The following is a 16,083-nucleotide window of genomic DNA, read 5'->3' on the forward strand; positions in this document are numbered from 1 at the left end:
AGTGCCACAGGTTGTCTCGAAATTGTTTAGATAGACTAATAAACAACTCTTACCCCGCCAGGCCTTCTTACCCCTTGTTCCCCTACTTCTTCTACCGTTACCTTTGTCTACTAGAAAGACCACCGGTGACCACTTCATGACAAAATGTAGCTTTTGTCTTCTTATTGATCGAGGGAATAAGCAAAATAATGAACGAAATTTAAAAACTTGTAGAGTAAATAAACATGAAAAGAACATAATTCTTTTGGGTATGAAATGGGGAAGGCAAACGAGACAGCGACCAACATAGCTTTTGCCAGCCCAAGCTCCTACCTAGCACCTCCACGTGGCCATACCCGGTAATACTCTATTGAGTAGCTAAGCTAGGAGGTGCGATGTCGCGTGGTTCCCAGATGCAGACGGCTGAGCCACACGGCCTTGATAGTAGGTAAGTGTAATAAGTTATTTTAATTCTTTGTTTCGTTTTAGTTCATCAAGCATCTCCTATTGTACAGTTAAGACTCTAACCGTAACAAGCTTAAATAATGCACATGGATATCATAAAGAACAACTAAATTAATTATTGGATATTAGATGATGGAAACTGATGTAATTATTTTTCATTCGAAGGATTGATGGTGAGATTGTTCTATTTTTCTCATATATGCTCCATTTCATTTTATTTTTAATATTTTATTCATATCGTATATTATTGGGTACAAGAACACCTATGAAGATTGCGTGAGTTTTTGCGCATCCTCTTAAAGTAGGTGGTCAACTAACGTACCCATTTTTACAATCGTAAGGACATGGCCAGGTGTATGGTGTACTTACGGGTACATCATATCAGCCACCCATGATGTGTACGGTTGGCTATGCTATGCTATGCTATGCTATGCTATGCTATGCTATGCTATGAAAAGAACATAATTCTTTTATTTCCCCATAACTAGAACTAACTCGATTTCGTAACTAAACTTCATAAGCCCAGGTTAACAAAACTCTCCCGAAACCTATCCGCTTCGGCTACCATCACTTCATGTGTTCGCCTCGGCCGTTCCGGTTCTTTATCGTGCCGGTTGAGCTCACCGTAAATTTGGTCATTTTCCGGAAAATCACCCACATGGCGAGGCATCACGTGGCAGTGTACCTGTTGCACTGTTTGACCCGCTTCAGGTCCATCCTGTACGGTCACCGTCGACGATGTGGCATCGTACAACTTTTCTGCCACTTTTTGAACTTTACAAACGGTCTGGAAAAAGTCGTTGATTTCTGCTGGTGTCAAATCGGGAAGTCGAGCTGCCGAACGTTTTGTGGACACTAGAACGTCTACATGAGAGCATAAAGCTAAGGAAAACATTTGATAGCGGTTGACCAATTGATCGACTAATTTTTTCAAACTAATTATGTTGGCTGTTTGCGTACACCTGTTGGAAAATAGAACAGTTATTGACATAATCAACTACCTATTTGTGATCTTAAATTTTTATTCAAAATCAAGTGCATCTTTCAATTTCATTGCATTCGCAGGAATTCTTCTCGAAACATTTTCGCTTCGGCATTCATTTCTTCTGGGGATCGTTTGGGTTTCGTTGGATCTTTATCATGCCGTCTGAGCTCGTTATAGAATTGACGCTTTTCGGAAAAATCACCCTTACGCCTAGGCAAAATATGACAGTGCACATGATTTACCGTTTGGCCAGCATCTGGCCCATCCTGTACGGTTACCGTAGTCGATGTGACTCCGTATAATTTTTCTGCCACTTTCTGAACTTTACAGATGGTCTGGAAAAAATCGTTAATTTCCGCCGGTGTTAGGTCGGGTAACCGAAATGCAGGACGCTTCAGGGTCACTAGAACATCTGTGTGTTTAACAATAAGCACATTAAGGAAAATATTTGAATCGAGACAAGTCATCGAACCAAATAAAATTTTATTTTGAAAGGATACGACCCGGAACGACACATCGGATGTTGACAAATGCGAAACTATGCTCCGATGAGAAGAAAACCGTCTCTTTTGGTATATCGAATCCTCCAAATAGATATTTTTGCTCCAGCAATGGCGGTCCTGCTAGTGCATCGCGACAGGACAAATTGTAAATGTCATCACGACGGTGTTCAAAGCAGGGCATATTCTGCCTTACGCTACCCAGCCGATCATAGTTTAGAGTCGTAACAACGACGTCCAGATCTTGCTGACCGGCTTCCCCCAGGACAACTCCCCAGGGATCAACAACCATAGCATGGCCATAGCTTTCGCGTTTTTTGTTGTGAAACCCGATCTGAGCTGCCGCTATCACAAAGCACTGATTTTCGATAGCGCGAGCTCGCAGCAGCACTTCCCAGTGAGCTCTACCCGTGGACACGGCAAATGCAGACGGATAGGTTATTATCTCTGCTCCTTGTTTCCGCAGAAGGGTGCTCGCTTCTGAAAAACGTACGTCGTAACACTGCAAGAAGAAACATATAGGATCAGAAACATTCTCTCAAACGCGATTTATTTCAAGACTAAAGCAACTAATAAGCTGTATAATAAGACTACTTTTTAAAATAGTGTTGGAAATGCCATTTTGATCACCAACGAGCTTATCGTTACAGAAATTTGATAACCAAACTTGACCAGAAATTGAGGACGTGGAATTGGGCGACCGGTGTTTTCAATATTACGGCGCAACATGCCATAAAGTCTACAAAAAATCCATCTTTTACTTGTTAAATGCGGTAATTTATCTGTGCTTTGAAGATAAACGCTGTATAAATAAGTCAATCAGAGGCAGGGAAAGTATATGGTGCACTCAGTAATTAAGAAACTTTGTCGAGCACGGGCTGGGGAGAAGGTGGTTGTTTGGAGAGCGGGTCTGGAAAGTTGACTGAAATGATAGCTGCATTTTACGTAATTTAAAGAGGCATGTAATAGTCTTCAGCACATTATACATAGTTTAGGCTGACATAAAAGGATAATTCTTAACCAGTTGCGATGGGTAGGCGTTATCACTGAATTTTAGAAACAAAACTGAATGAAATCACAGGTGCATATGGTTCTTGTCTCTAGCCTGGGAAGCGAAAATGTGCTTACTCGTGATTAGTTCATTGATCAATTATGACAATTATCAATTATTACAATTATTAATAGCAAAATTTTAAAAGTAAATTTCTGTCGCTAAAGGTATAGCTTAATTTGCTGCAAAATTTCTGATCGGCTGATATAAATAACTTTCGAATTAGTTGAGAAATCACCGAGTTATTACTATTAGCGCTCAAAAGCTATCATTTTTCCGTGACGCTCGCATTTTTAGATATTTTGTATGGCAACCTACCTTGCCGTTGTAAGTATTTAATATGGTTCATCTGCAATACTTACGATCTGCATTCCCAGCCTACCTATCGGTGTTTCAATCGGCGGAACCAGTTCACTGCCGGAGCGCACCGTTTCTGATTCTCGGAATTTGAACTCTGGCGTTACTACATTGAACATATGTAGTTTGCGATATTTGCCCACTATCGTCCCCCGATTGTCAACTACGATGTGAGTATTATAGATGTTTTCAACCTTTTCATCATCAGCATTGCCATTCAAGATTGCCTCGTGAACCCCACCGAACGAAATCCAGAGATCGTTTTCTTTGGCAAGTTGTGCATATTTGTTTACCGTTGGTCCAGTCAAAGGTTCCGATAGCTTTAGTGTTTCTTCTCGGTTATTACCCACGTAATCACAACATTCCGGAAAGAAAACAAACTGAAAATAAAGGTATACCACCATGAAACAGTCTTTCACATTATAAATAGAATACTATTATATTACCTTGGCATCCTGATCTTTTGCTTTTTCGACGATGTTTATCACCTGATTTAAATTATGCTGTTTGTCATTAGTCGATCGCATCTGAGCGATTGCAATTTTTGGATTGTCCATAGTTCTCATACTGCTCAGGTTGCGAGAATTTACTGGATCAAACAGCTGATCGAACGAGAACTTCAGCAGTTTGCTGAATCTACACGAAAATCGGGTATACATTCAAGCTTAAACAAGAATGAGTTACAAAACTGCCTTATAAAGTGCAAATATACCGCTGGATATACCGATTCTGTGTCAATAATTATGCTAATGAATCACTATAGCGATCACTAGCTAGTAAATAGCTTGTTTATAAATATTTTACTATTTTACTGATACGACCAGCGGGGTGCTATCCCAATCTTAACGAACGGTGTTTGACAGTCGACTTAACGAAGGGCGCTATTTCAAGAAATGCAAGAAATAGCGCCCGTCTGACAGGTAGATTTGCTGCCAAGCTTGTCGAGATGTGCTGAGATGTTGGCAACAAAAACATGGCACCCATCGCAAGCCCCTGGATACGACCGATGCGACTGATAAATAAAAATATCATATAAGACACACCCTGTTACTGTCAACTGTCATTATGTTCCATTTGCCAAATGTTTCAATTTTCCTTCGTTATTTTTGTTGTGGTTTTGCTCGTTTTGCTTGTCTCATTGATCTGAGTCTGAGGAGTCTGATCTATTTCTGATTTAAAAGTTGAAACGAATACGAAACCTGGAGACCGTGACGGGCTGTTTATCAGTAGAGTGACTTTATACAGATTGTGGACAGCTTTTTTAGAATATTCCCAATTTTTGATTTCAACGCATCATCAATTCATTTGTCGGCCCAGAAAAACTAAAATGAAGCAACGAGCGAGATCGAACAGCAGTTCCTCACGACGTGTAAAATCCAAAACCCGTTCATCTAAGGAGATCAAAACCTACAAGATTCCACAAGCCAAACTGGAAAGAGCACTCGAGTTTCTACATTCCAAACCGACACCGGCACGTAATCACGTTAGGCCTTGTCATGGAAACATCGCAAACCGTGTCGGCTACAATCGCAAACTAGATAGGAGTATGTTCGATACAGCTAACTTGCAGGAAGTTGCAAGTCTCTGTGCCGAACGAGAGCAATGGCCGGAACTTATGAAAACCGTGGCAATCATGTGCGAAGATCCACACTATCAAGACGTTCATGCAATTCTAAGGGTAGGTTTACTGTTAGATTTCAAATAAATAATTTTGGTATAACCGAGGAACCATTGCCGTTTTCCAGAATGCCCTTTTTGCCATAATTGCAGATCCGACTTTGAACGATCCATCGTACCTGGAAGCTTATTTGTATTCTAACCCGGTTTGCAAGAATCCGGGAGATATCAGCTACTGCATAGATATGATTTTGGAGGTTTTCCAGGGCATTACGGTACGACTTAAACGACGATACACTGTTCGTGATGAAACGCCTCAAATTACACGATACTCCACTAGAAGTATGCAACAATCGAAAGATAAAACGAGCGAAATATGAAAATAATCCAAAAAAATGTTTTGCTTATTGATATATCTTATTTAGTTTTATTTTTGCTAAAATATGCCATGCATAGGAACGTAGGCGTCGAGTTTGAAGCAAACTAAATCTCTGGTTCAGTCAAACGCAGGTGAATCAAAGAATTTTTTTTGCGGGATTAGCATTAGCATACTTTGCTAAGAGATGTGGGTTTTTATAAACGTACATATTGGTTTCCTATAAAATGTGTAAACAAGTTCAGACTCCTGCATGACTTGCTTGTGTATTATCTAAAAAAACGGTTCGATGGAAATTTGTTTGATGTAGAAAAGCCCTGGGACCACATGACATAGTAAAAAAAGTGATGAAGTGAAGATAGAACTAACAAAAGGGCGAATGTGTAGCAGATCACAGATTTAAACATGGTAAAGTCGCTACGACTTGGCCCAAGTCAAAAGGTCAGATTCAACGAGGACCGGTTCTGCTACATTGTGAAATGTGGAAAAATAGTTCTTGTAATCAGCAATTGTCGACCAACATTAGAAAAGGGCGGATAAGCCAAACGTCAAACAGACCGAACGAGGGTTATTTTTTGCTAGAGCAACATAGGAAAATAAACTCACTCATTCTGTTTGACAGTTGGCTTATGCGCCCTTTTCAAATGTTGCTCGACAATTGATACAAACAAATCTAGATAAAATTAACAAAAGGGCGAATGTCGCAAATGTAAACCAAACGGGTGAGTTATTTTTTTGCTAGACCAGCATAGGAAAAGCAACCCTCACTTGGTTTGTTTACGCATGCGACATTCGCCCTTTTGTTAATTCTGTTTTCAAATAAATATCTGAAGTTATTTGGACAGAAAAATTCTTCCACACCTTTTTGTGCTCATTGATTTCAACGCCCATTCGGTTCCATTTCCGAGCGTTCCTTGCTCAAAGAACGACCAATTCGCTGGCTGGTTGCACTGACACCCGACAATCGAATGCCTTCATCTCACTCTGGCTTACTACCGTTAACGTTTAAGGATAGCAATGTGTGCACATGACAGAAAAGCACAGCATCAATCATTCTTCCCTTTGTAGGAAGGAAGTTATCTTACTTCCATTATCATCATCGTTTTGCGTTTTCTGGTGCGGCATTCGCGGTTCGGTTGTGGTTCGTTCGTCGTCCGTCGGTCGGTCAATTTTCAATCGGAAAATTATTGCAAAATCGGAACTTTCACTCGGTTATGGTAGTGTAGTGTGAAAGTTAAATTTTCGCTTATAAAGGTGATAATGTTAAACTGAATTGAGAGATACGGAATTATTCAATATATTCTGAATTCTGATCTAAAGAACTTTAACAAGTTAGAATAAAATTCTAATCATCGATAAAAATTTCATGGGAGTGACAGAGAAAGGATAGGCATAGGAATTTTGAACGTGCAAAGGAGAAGGACCGCTGAAAAATGCAGATTTTTTGCTCTCGATATTTTGACGTTTGGAGCGTGTGAATTCGGCTTCTGCAATAGTATAAGTGCAATCAGCCACATGGAAAATAACAATTTCAAAACACTTCCACCTAACAGTGAATAGATACTTTCTTCAAATTTAGATGATTAGTGATTTTCAATCAACTCCGCTATTTAATTTGTATGCGTTCACGCTCTCAGGTTCACTTTAAAAGTGTATGGCTTGTTTTACTAAGATTTAGATAAAGAACTCGCCTACTCGATTTATTTAAATAAGAGTTATTCGCATTTTCGGCTTGATCGGGGTTTTGTCCGCAAAATTTAGAAAAAAATAATGACAGCAAACGGTCATGAATTTCCGGAGCAACATTTAACATAGCTCTAATATTTACAAAGTGTTGCAAACAGTCAGTTATGAAATGGCTTCAAACGATTGAAAGCTACAAACGATGCACAGAAGCAACATTCAAGATTATAATTCCTTTTTCTCGAAATCTAAATTTTGTCACCTAATTCGGTCTGTCATACACCAACTACTTCTTACCGTAAAATACATTCTTGTGCCATCCGGCCACCTTAATCTCATTAAACCTTTCAGCACTAGAAATCGGTTACGTGACCTAAAAAGTAGAAAAGTGGAACAACGTTTGCTGAATACTTAGACCCAGATACAATGCATACGGATTTTACTACGTTGCGGCAATTTGACAGAAAATCCATGGAAAAACTCAAATTTCCGCAACGTAGTAAAATCCGTATGCATTGTGTCTGGGCTTTTACGCTTCATATTACAGTAGTCGAACATGTTCTAGGAAAGTTAGTTCTTTTAAAAACAATTTTTTGAAAAATTGCAAAACACTTTGTCCTTAAAGGGTTAAGCTATTGAACTTTACTTGATTTGCGTCACCATACCTGCATTAAAACCTTTGTGCACAACTTTTAATCTACCTCATTTAACATTGGCAAAGTGGAACTTACACAGTTCTAAAGGTTTTCTCGAAAAACAGAAGTCAAATCTTGGCGTATCCGCAAGTGTAAACAAATTGTGTGGGAAATGCAAATACCAACATGATGAAACGTGTAAAGTGACCGGGGCCGAGAAACGATTCTAATCATATTTAGTTCAGTTTATAATCTTTCCTTGGCGAGAAAGGTAAAAAGTTGCATGTAACATGCACACATGCATCCAAAATAGGTCGCTGATGATAAAATATGAACATTGTTACAAATTCGGCCATAATCGGTCATCAAATAATGACTGTTTTTTACTGTGACGCGTATCTGCAGTAATCAATTAACATCAGTTGTCAAAGCTTAGATTTAAAAGTACGGAAACTTCCTGAAAATAATCGGAGACTGCAAAATATTAGCATTTTTTCTTAATATTACATGCACTATACTTTAATTATATGTGATGGAGAATAAACTGAAAAGCTACGACTTTCCACGCAAACGATATGTACCAATTTTGCATTGTTTTCTCCCACAATGCGGTGACCGTCCAGTTGAAATTTTATAGCTGCACTAGTATTGATGTGGCGCCTAGTTGTGGTTTTGTGTTTGTGCCGTGCTTTTGTCGAATGCATAACTGCGTTGTAGCTGTATTTGTGTTAGACGGGCGACGACAAAAATAATCAAAACGTCAAAATTTTCTCTACAATTGAGTGAATTTCCGAATTGAAGACACCTTTGCTTGCTGGTAAAATTTGTAAAAAAGTATGCAAATTGTCGTGCAATTTCAACATTTTTACTTGCAAAAGTAGTTGTAGAAGAAATTTTAGTGCAACGAGTAGCGTTTTGCAATTATGCGAGTGTTTTTACGGTGAAACTGTCAGGCTCGGGAACAGAAATCGGATTTTTTTCCGCCCATCCAGGCCACGACGGTATGTGAACTTGAAAGCCAATAAAACCATTACAAAGATACCATAGAAGAAGCCACTGTCAGCAGAAAAAGGTTTGATGAAAGTTTTGCAGTAGTCGGAAATCAAGAGAGGTATTCGCAAAAGTACTAACTAGTGCTCCTCCGATACCAATAGCAGGGCCATTGAGCCACGAAGAATAAATTTTTTCCTGTCGAAATTGTTGCTGCAAAAATAGCACTTTATCGATTAATCATCGCCAGTGTCACAGTTTTACATTGTTTATTTGTTCATGCTATGATAGAAAATAATAGGATGTTGAAAGCAGAAAGTTATTCATCAATATCAAACATAAAATACCTAAATTTTATTTTTCTGCAGTTTATTAGTTGGTAGATCCAAATAAGGCAGGATGTATTGCATATAGTGTTGGAACAGTGAGGAAGGAAGAGGCAGCAAGACATTCAAGATCAAGTTGTGCAAACTCTAGGATATTCCGGACATTTCCGGATTGTGTGCCGGTCGTTGCTAGGACTGCAGTGTTAATTGGTGCCGCAACAGTCATGGTTTAGTGAACATTGGCAGCTGTAGACTACGCAGTCTGCACTCGTCTGGTGTAGCAGGTTTGCTAAAAGAACAGAACGCAGCCAGAAGAACGAAGGTTACCTCGCATAATTCAACTGCAGCAGCAGCAGCGACAAGCTGAAGAAGTCTGAATTCCATCCAAGGTAAGTTGCTCGTTGTTGCTGCTCCTCACATGGTTAGGTTCAGGATTTATCTATCCGAATACAGGTTCTGTTGTTTTGCCTTTTTTCTCGCGTAATGTGCGTGGTTCTGATCGCTCTTGATAGAACAAGAATTCAGTGATATAAGCATAAAATGATATGGCAGATGAGCTTGTATTCGTTGCGTTGAAAAAAAAAACCAGATTGGGGTACGATTTTCTGCACGCTGCTGTATAAAAGACCGGTTATGGGGAAGCCTAATTCCAAATCAAGTAAATTTACGTCGGCAGAAATTTAAACGTTTTTGATTGGGTAACATGGTCTTCATCGCCGGTACCTGTGTTGTAAATGCCGTATAAAACCGGAAATTAGGTGTGATACTTTTTAACACATGGAGGATTTTTCACTTTACAATAGTTGTTGCGCATGAAATAGTTTTCCGATTTGATTTTGTCTGAATATTCTTTCTAATAGCAATTGCAAATTTCGGCTTAATAGAATTCGGAGTTGCCAAGTGGAATATAAAGCTTTTTCTTTAGTAGTCGATAATTCGTTGGAGGCTTATTTTCTATTTTGATCCTGTACTATAGAATGACTGGCTGAAAATTAGTCGCTCGACTCACTTGGAACAGATTATTGATATGATAAAGCACCATTTGTATTCCTTCAATTGGCTTGAAATTAGTTTTTAAAATATAAAATATTTAATGGTTTGAGCGCTGTACCTTTTTAAAGACGAATCAGTTTTATATCTTTTTTTTCTGTCCGTTGGCTTGTTCCCAGTTCTAATTCATTCGATTTTTTTCGATTATACTCACTTCAACAGCTTGGTCATATATGACTACTACGGGATTGGGATTTGAACCGCAGAACCCCGTAGTGAGAGGCCTTCATGCTAACCGCCACTACATCGGGATTAACCTGTGTTAATCCGATTTGCTGCAAACTTTTTAGTTAGATTCTAATACAAGATTAACATCTACTACCAGAAAGCAGGTGGAGTAAAATTTAACTTTGGCGGCTATCGGCTATTGTATCCTGCATTGACAATCAAAGTAATAGAAAGGCATTCGATAGCAGCAGTAGAACAAACTGATAATAAGTTTATTGTCTTACAGAATTCATAGATTACTAGGATCTCTAACAGTCCTCCTCAACCATGATTTCCCTCAACTCCTAATAGTCGTTTTGTTCCTCGTAGTTTTGGGCATGGAACAGCTATCGTCAGGCATCTGTAGCTTGCAATCCAGTTTCAACGTGGTGTAGCTCGATGGATTTCTAGTGGTAGCGATGATTCGGTTACAGAAGCCTCAACTCTGAACGATCTCCACCATAAAGCTTCTTGCGTCGCAGTCGAAAGAGCCATATATTTAACCTCAGTTGCTGATAAGACAACTGAGTTGGTTGCCACCTACAGTTCCACGATATCGCTCTTTCAGCACGGAAAAATACGGATCCGATTACAGGCCTGGTTTCAGCATTGTTTTTCCGGCCGCATCACTAAAGCTTCTAAATTCGGATGATTCACTACCAAATTCAATTTGGCCGGCACCGCCATTTGATAACGGATCGTCTCATACCTTACCACAGGCCCAGAGGTTTCCTTACTACCGGCGCGGGTTTTATCGCTCCACTTATTCATGAAGACAACACAATAACCAAATCCGCAAATCTTCAATACTGAAATCAGGTTCATGGCAAACTCAGGAATATAAAGCACATCCGCAACCTAGATCGTAATAGATGCACCTCCGACCTCAGCTTTTATTTCCAGATTACCCTTGGCCACTACAGACATCTCCACGTTGTTGGTAACCAATTAACCATCTCGCTGTTGGTCATGTTTCGATGGTTCTCCAGCTCTTTAATATTAAAGAATCTTTGCTTTAACAGTATCCGCCGTCAGCTTAATCCCGGACGCTTGAAGGCCCATGATCATGGGCCCATCAACAGGATACTGAACATCCAACGGTCATTAACTTCGAATCCTATTGCTGCCAAGTTTTGCCGAGTAGTCATCAGAAAATTACATAGGCTTCAACTGATTGACACTTCCCAAGCTTGACCCTGGTCATCCGCCGAAGCAGCCCGAATGCCCGGATGTAACCACTGTCCTGGCAAGCCGCCTTCAAGGTTATTCCATGCCTTCTTGGCGATCATCGCATCTTGCAACAGGCTATAGTTTGTAGGGTCATTAAGCAAACATATCATCGCAAGAGTCCGTGGTGATGGCTTTTCAGCTCCCTTCACGAATGATCACTATCTTGATACCAAAGGCCCACGAGCTCTAGTTTTCTTGACCACGTAATCGCTCTGGTTACGTACCGCCTCCACTTGCTGGTGTTAGCTTCGGGAACATTTCTCTCGATGTTTTTCCTGGTTCTACTTGTCACTGAATCCGCCTTGAACTGGTTCGCTGCGACTGTTTCAACTTGAACTGGTTCTTTTTGATCGTTTCCTAGATGGTTCCATTCCAACTTCAGGATTTGATTCGATCCAATTCCATTTCGAAACTTTCCGTATGCATTAAGATTGGTTTTAAATGTTGCATTGGAAGACGGTGGTTAAATTTTAGTTGCCCAAGCAACTTGCGCTCGAGCCTTGTCGTGTATCACTTAGTTTCATTGAAAAGCAAACTTTAAAGAAGATGCAGTCCGAATAAATACAATGCTACAATGTCATGTTCTTAAGGACGTTTATACCCATGGCTTTGCTTTGGGATCGCAAAATTGTTTTAAAACTGGGCTCTTCACAATCTAGCTAGTATCTATGGCAACAGCTCCGGAGTCCTCCTAGGCAGTATCTTGGGGCCTCTACTATTATCGTCGATTAGCAAAGATATCAGTCATTAGTGATGGTCTTGTGGCACACGGTTGTTGTAAACCAATCACACAGAAAACTACCAGTGTATTCAAATTGGCAATGCTTGCTTCAGGCTCCAAGCATGAAATAATTTGGAGCGCTGTTTAAACGTTTATCGCACAATAACCAACAGGAACCCATCCGTCGTCTGACTTTAGTATAACTGCGAGATTTATAATGCAAAGTAGTAAGGAAAAACACAGACACACACTTTCTTCGCACTGAATTCGACGACGATGAAGCCTCTATCCTAGCTCGAGGTGCGTAATGAAGCCCCTTAAGTACGGAAAACAAGCGGTGCGCTCACTCTATGGTGATACCGCAAAAAGAACAAAGTGCAGAATACAGAAAAACACCTGGACGATCTGAAAGCCTACAAGTCGCGGATGAATATAAACAGTAGAATTTAATTTGAAAAAAGTTTTCTTATTTAATTTCAGGTTTCGTATTCTACTAACACACTCCAGAAAAAAACTTCAGTCAACTTGAACGACATCACTATAAGATCAAAATACTGGTTGCAGGAATAATGTCCATACAGGAAAAAATATTTTAATTAAACGTTGTGTCCCGTAGGACCTAAGCCTCAAATATTATTACTTATTACATAACTGTTCTTAAACACTTTGTTATTTGACATTTTCGAACAACGAAGGTTTCTACTAGAAAATCAACCTGACTTTTGTAAATTCATTATTTTTGTTGAGTATAATAACTTAGCAAAGGTACCACCCATTATTAACGAGTACTAATTTGACACTGCACGCGTCTTGTATGCCTTTAAACCAATTCCGGCAAATCGTGCTGGCATCCTTTAAAGGTACCGTCGAAGACTATCGCCTCACACGTCAAGTGTGGGCTGCTGCCATATTTCGGCACAGGACCAAATAAAAAATTGCTCACCACAAAGAGCAACATACAAATTTAGCAGTGGAAAAGTTCTCCAGTGCAATGCACTTTCATTCCGCAATTTCGATCAATGCATCGCCTCATTCGGTTCCAACCGTATTCGGGTATCTTTGATCCGACACACGCAGGCGTTACGCGAAGGAACGTCAGGTCGATATTAGTCATCGCCTCTGGAACGCAACGTTGTTGCAAACAGATGCGGTTGATGCGTTAAAGCTAATTTAAATATTGAATTGTACCAAGTAACCGTGTTGTGTCGTTCGCTGCAGAATGTGGAGATTTTCCGTATGATTCATTAGTGCAATCTTTGCAGGGTGTTTTCGAAGTAAACGAAATCGTGCTATCTTGTTTTGTTCCCTACAAGGCGTGGCCGTGATAAATGATCGAACATTCACCGCGTGCATTGTTTGATGCTGGGCAATTTAGTATTGCCTAAACATTTGACGGAAATTATTTAACAGAGTAATCTTTAACATTTCCAGATTAAACCGAATCAAATTTATCTATCAGTATCTGCTGTGATGCTTGCTGGGTTTTCATTGGTTTCAGACTGAATAAACAAACAAAGGCTAAGAGTAGAAACAAAATACAAAAATCACTGTGGTAAAATGTCCATAAATGTGGAAAAGAGACACCGAAAAGAACGGCTAAATCCAGTAAGAGAAGCTTAACCTTTTGCAAACAACAGAAATAGCAACCAACCCTAATTGATATTGACGTCAGGAACACCTCCTGGCTTCAATTTGAACGCATGACCTGTAGCATACGATTAGCAAATTTAGTATCACTTTTGTTACGCTCTATGATGGCACGTGATTTGTTGCAGCATCGTTTTTGACGTCAACGTTTGCAGCTCCGCTCTGCTATATCTTTCTGATATAATTGTTTGTATCTCTCCTGACGGGTCCCGGTATAACCTAATTGTTCGAACAATCTGTTTATGACACAAGATTAATTTTAATTTTGTGTTTTTCGCCGATATATTTGCCGGCAATTGTGTTATGTTGGTTGGTGTTGCAAGATGAATTGCAATGAGTTATGACTCTGTTATCTATATTAGGTGGTAATTTAGTATTGCCGTTCTTGACGTACACGGAGAAAGAATTGTAAACAATCAAAACAACACTAGAGTTCAAAAATTGAATTCGCTATTTATGCGAATGCCCGACGTCTCCTAGTCATCAGTGAGATCTTCACTGTGCAACTTCTGACTGACTGATGCCGTCTGTCAATCCTCGCTTGCTCGTTCATTCGCAGTGGATTGACAGACGATATGAAGCGATTGTCGTTGCTTTGCTGAGCTACGGCTAGCTACGGCATGATGACGATAAACAGTCATGTAGACATGTGATCTGTGCAGAGCACTCCACCAGAACCATCGGCGGTACACACCCTCATCGCTCGAGAAGGTTTGTTTATGATACCGTTTGTAGTGAATCAGAAGAAATGCAATGCGTTCGAATTTATTATGCGCCTGGAAGCGATTGGCACTAGTCATAACAATGCTGAACAACACTGAGACGACCTAACCGGTGTGGATTGGGAATAGGCTATACAGCACTGGAAAGTTCATCGTAGATGAGAGTTCGTGCTTGAATGCAAACTGCCAAGGCATTTTCATAGACCATAGGATACCGGAACCAATGCTTTACTGCTGCGAGGTTTATAGCTACTGCAGGGATTTGCCATATCGCAGAACGCCTAGACCAGCGCTCCAGCAAGCAGAGAAACTAGTTTTAATATTTTTACAAAAACTAACAGGGATTATCACATCACAACTAGACATTGCATACCGTTGTACAGATGGGTTGCAGAGCGTTGTATATATTTGAATGAAATAACCAGCACGATTTGACTCGGTGTAAATTATCTTCATCAAGCTAATTCCATTTGCACTTTTCGTGTAGGTGTTTCTATAAATTCGGCCTGTCAGTTTGGCCTGGAGGTACGTCACTAGTCTAACAAGATAATCGTCCCATATTCGAATCTCGACTGGGAGAGGCTGTACAATTCAATAGGATCGTAGCACTAGCCCAGCTATTGTCTTGTACCCTAACAACTGGCTACGAACTCTGTCGTATAAAATCCAGTGAAGTATGTCGAAGGTCAAGTTTCGGAAACAGAATGTTACGTACCACTAAGGTTTAGTTTTTCATTTCTATAAATCTCTAGATTAAATTATATTGATCATACTCCTTGAACAGAACTACTCGGTACGGTTGCATTTATCATCGATACTTTAATTGATTCATTCCGTTCTTACAGAAACAAAAATTGTAACAATGTTGATTTAAAACTATGTATAAAAAGTATTGGAAACACATTGAAAAAAATGCAATAAGCAGATTGTCTGACTCACTTATACTCAGTTTGTGAATGACAATGTTCATAAATTTCATAAATTTCTTCTTGAGCGTGCGGTACGCTTTATCTTTGCTTATTTGCGATGATAAGAGGAAATCACAGAACAGAAGTGGAAGTCCGAACGATTCGGCGATCAAAACTGCTAAGCGAGTTTTTTGTTGCTTTTATTTTTCTTTGGGAAGGTTTTCGCACAGAAGCGACCAGCTGCAATATAAGCCAGAGGGTCGATTTCCTGGAAAAACCTGGAAAATCGGAATATCAGGGAATTCAATTTTGGATCAGGGAAATCAGGGAATTTCTAAATTCAATCAGGGAAATTTTATGCATGCGGCATCGAGCTAATTTTCGTGTAAAATATACGCAGATTGATCGGTTGAATTAAAACTTGTCACATGTGTTTTGGCGATTTGATTATCTTTCAGTTTGTCGAAGAATTTTTATTTGTTTTGCGCCGTACAATTGTCAGACTTCACTAGCTGTACTGCTCGAAATCGGCAATGGCAGCGCCTCGCGCACTTCACGGTACCGACATCAAGAGCACAAGTCTCGGGTACTTTTTCATTTCGACGTATCTGCAAATGAGAGACTCTCTTCGTGT

The 16,083-nt window shown here is 39.8% G+C and overlaps 3 protein-coding genes across 12 annotated transcripts in view; 2 read left to right on the top strand and 1 right to left on the bottom strand.

Moving 5' to 3' along the window:
* Window positions 1-768: 768 nt before the first annotated feature.
* On the bottom strand, window positions 769-4,104 carry LOC128735544 (nitrilase and fragile histidine triad fusion protein NitFhit). Of its 2 annotated transcripts, none has more exons than XM_053830025.1 (4): window positions 3,784-4,104; window positions 3,343-3,717; window positions 1,930-2,431; window positions 769-1,308 (listed from the first exon to the last, which is right to left on the bottom strand). In XM_053830025.1, the coding sequence occupies exons 1-4, from the start codon at window positions 3,994-3,996 to the stop codon at window positions 959-961; spliced, it is 1,440 nt and encodes a 479-aa protein (XP_053686000.1). In that variant the 5' UTR covers window positions 3,997-4,104; the 3' UTR covers window positions 769-958. The 2 variants fall into 2 exon arrangements, with proteins under 2 accessions (XP_053686000.1, XP_053686001.1); XM_053830026.1 differs by having other exon boundaries at window positions 1,194-1,841.
* Window positions 4,105-4,507: 403 nt separating this feature from the next.
* LOC128735523 (uncharacterized) lies at window positions 4,508-5,334 on the top strand. The gene is made up of 2 exons (XM_053830006.1): window positions 4,508-5,015; window positions 5,083-5,334. Exons 1-2 carry the CDS (start codon window positions 4,665-4,667, stop codon window positions 5,332-5,334), a joined length of 603 nt encoding a protein of 200 aa, XP_053685981.1. The 5' UTR covers window positions 4,508-4,664.
* Window positions 5,335-6,471: 1,137 nt separating this feature from the next.
* The window catches only part of LOC128738510 (uncharacterized), a 55,112-nt gene continuing 45,500 nt past the window's right edge, over window positions 6,472-16,083 (top strand). For 2 of the 9 annotated variants that reach the window (XM_053833701.1, XM_053833706.1), the window contains exons 1-2: window positions 6,472-6,584; window positions 9,007-9,353. The gene's annotated coding sequence lies outside the window, so the exon portion shown is untranslated. Of the gene's footprint in view, window positions 6,585-8,459; window positions 8,760-9,006; window positions 9,354-16,083 lie in introns of those variants that run through there. The other 7 variants (XM_053833705.1, XM_053833703.1, XM_053833702.1 and 4 more) reach the window with 7 other exon arrangements.

This window comes from Sabethes cyaneus, chromosome 2, assembly GCF_943734655.1.
Source record: "Sabethes cyaneus chromosome 2, idSabCyanKW18_F2, whole genome shotgun sequence".
In the NCBI taxonomy this organism is placed as follows: Eukaryota; Metazoa; Arthropoda; class Insecta; order Diptera; family Culicidae; genus Sabethes; species Sabethes cyaneus.

Excerpts from the sequence above, each read along its gene's own strand:
- LOC128735544 (XM_053830025.1), bottom strand. The coding sequence starts at position 3,996 with ATGTATACCCGATTTTCGTGTAGATTCAGCAAACTGCTGAAGTTCTCG. Across the intron at positions 3,718-3,783 it reads CAAAAGATCAGGATGCCAAG|TTTGTTTTCTTTCCGGAATG; the intron begins GTAATATAATAG and ends CTTTATTTTCAG. Across the intron at positions 1,309-1,929 it reads CCGATGTGTCGTTCCGGGTC|ACGTTCTAGTGTCCACAAAA; the intron begins GTATCCTTTCAA and ends GCTCTCATGTAG.
- LOC128735523 (XM_053830006.1), top strand. The coding sequence starts at position 4,665 with ATGAAGCAACGAGCGAGATCGAACAGCAGTTCCTCACGACGTGTAAAA. Across the intron at positions 5,016-5,082 it reads ACGTTCATGCAATTCTAAGG|AATGCCCTTTTTGCCATAAT; the intron begins GTAGGTTTACTG and ends GCCGTTTTCCAG.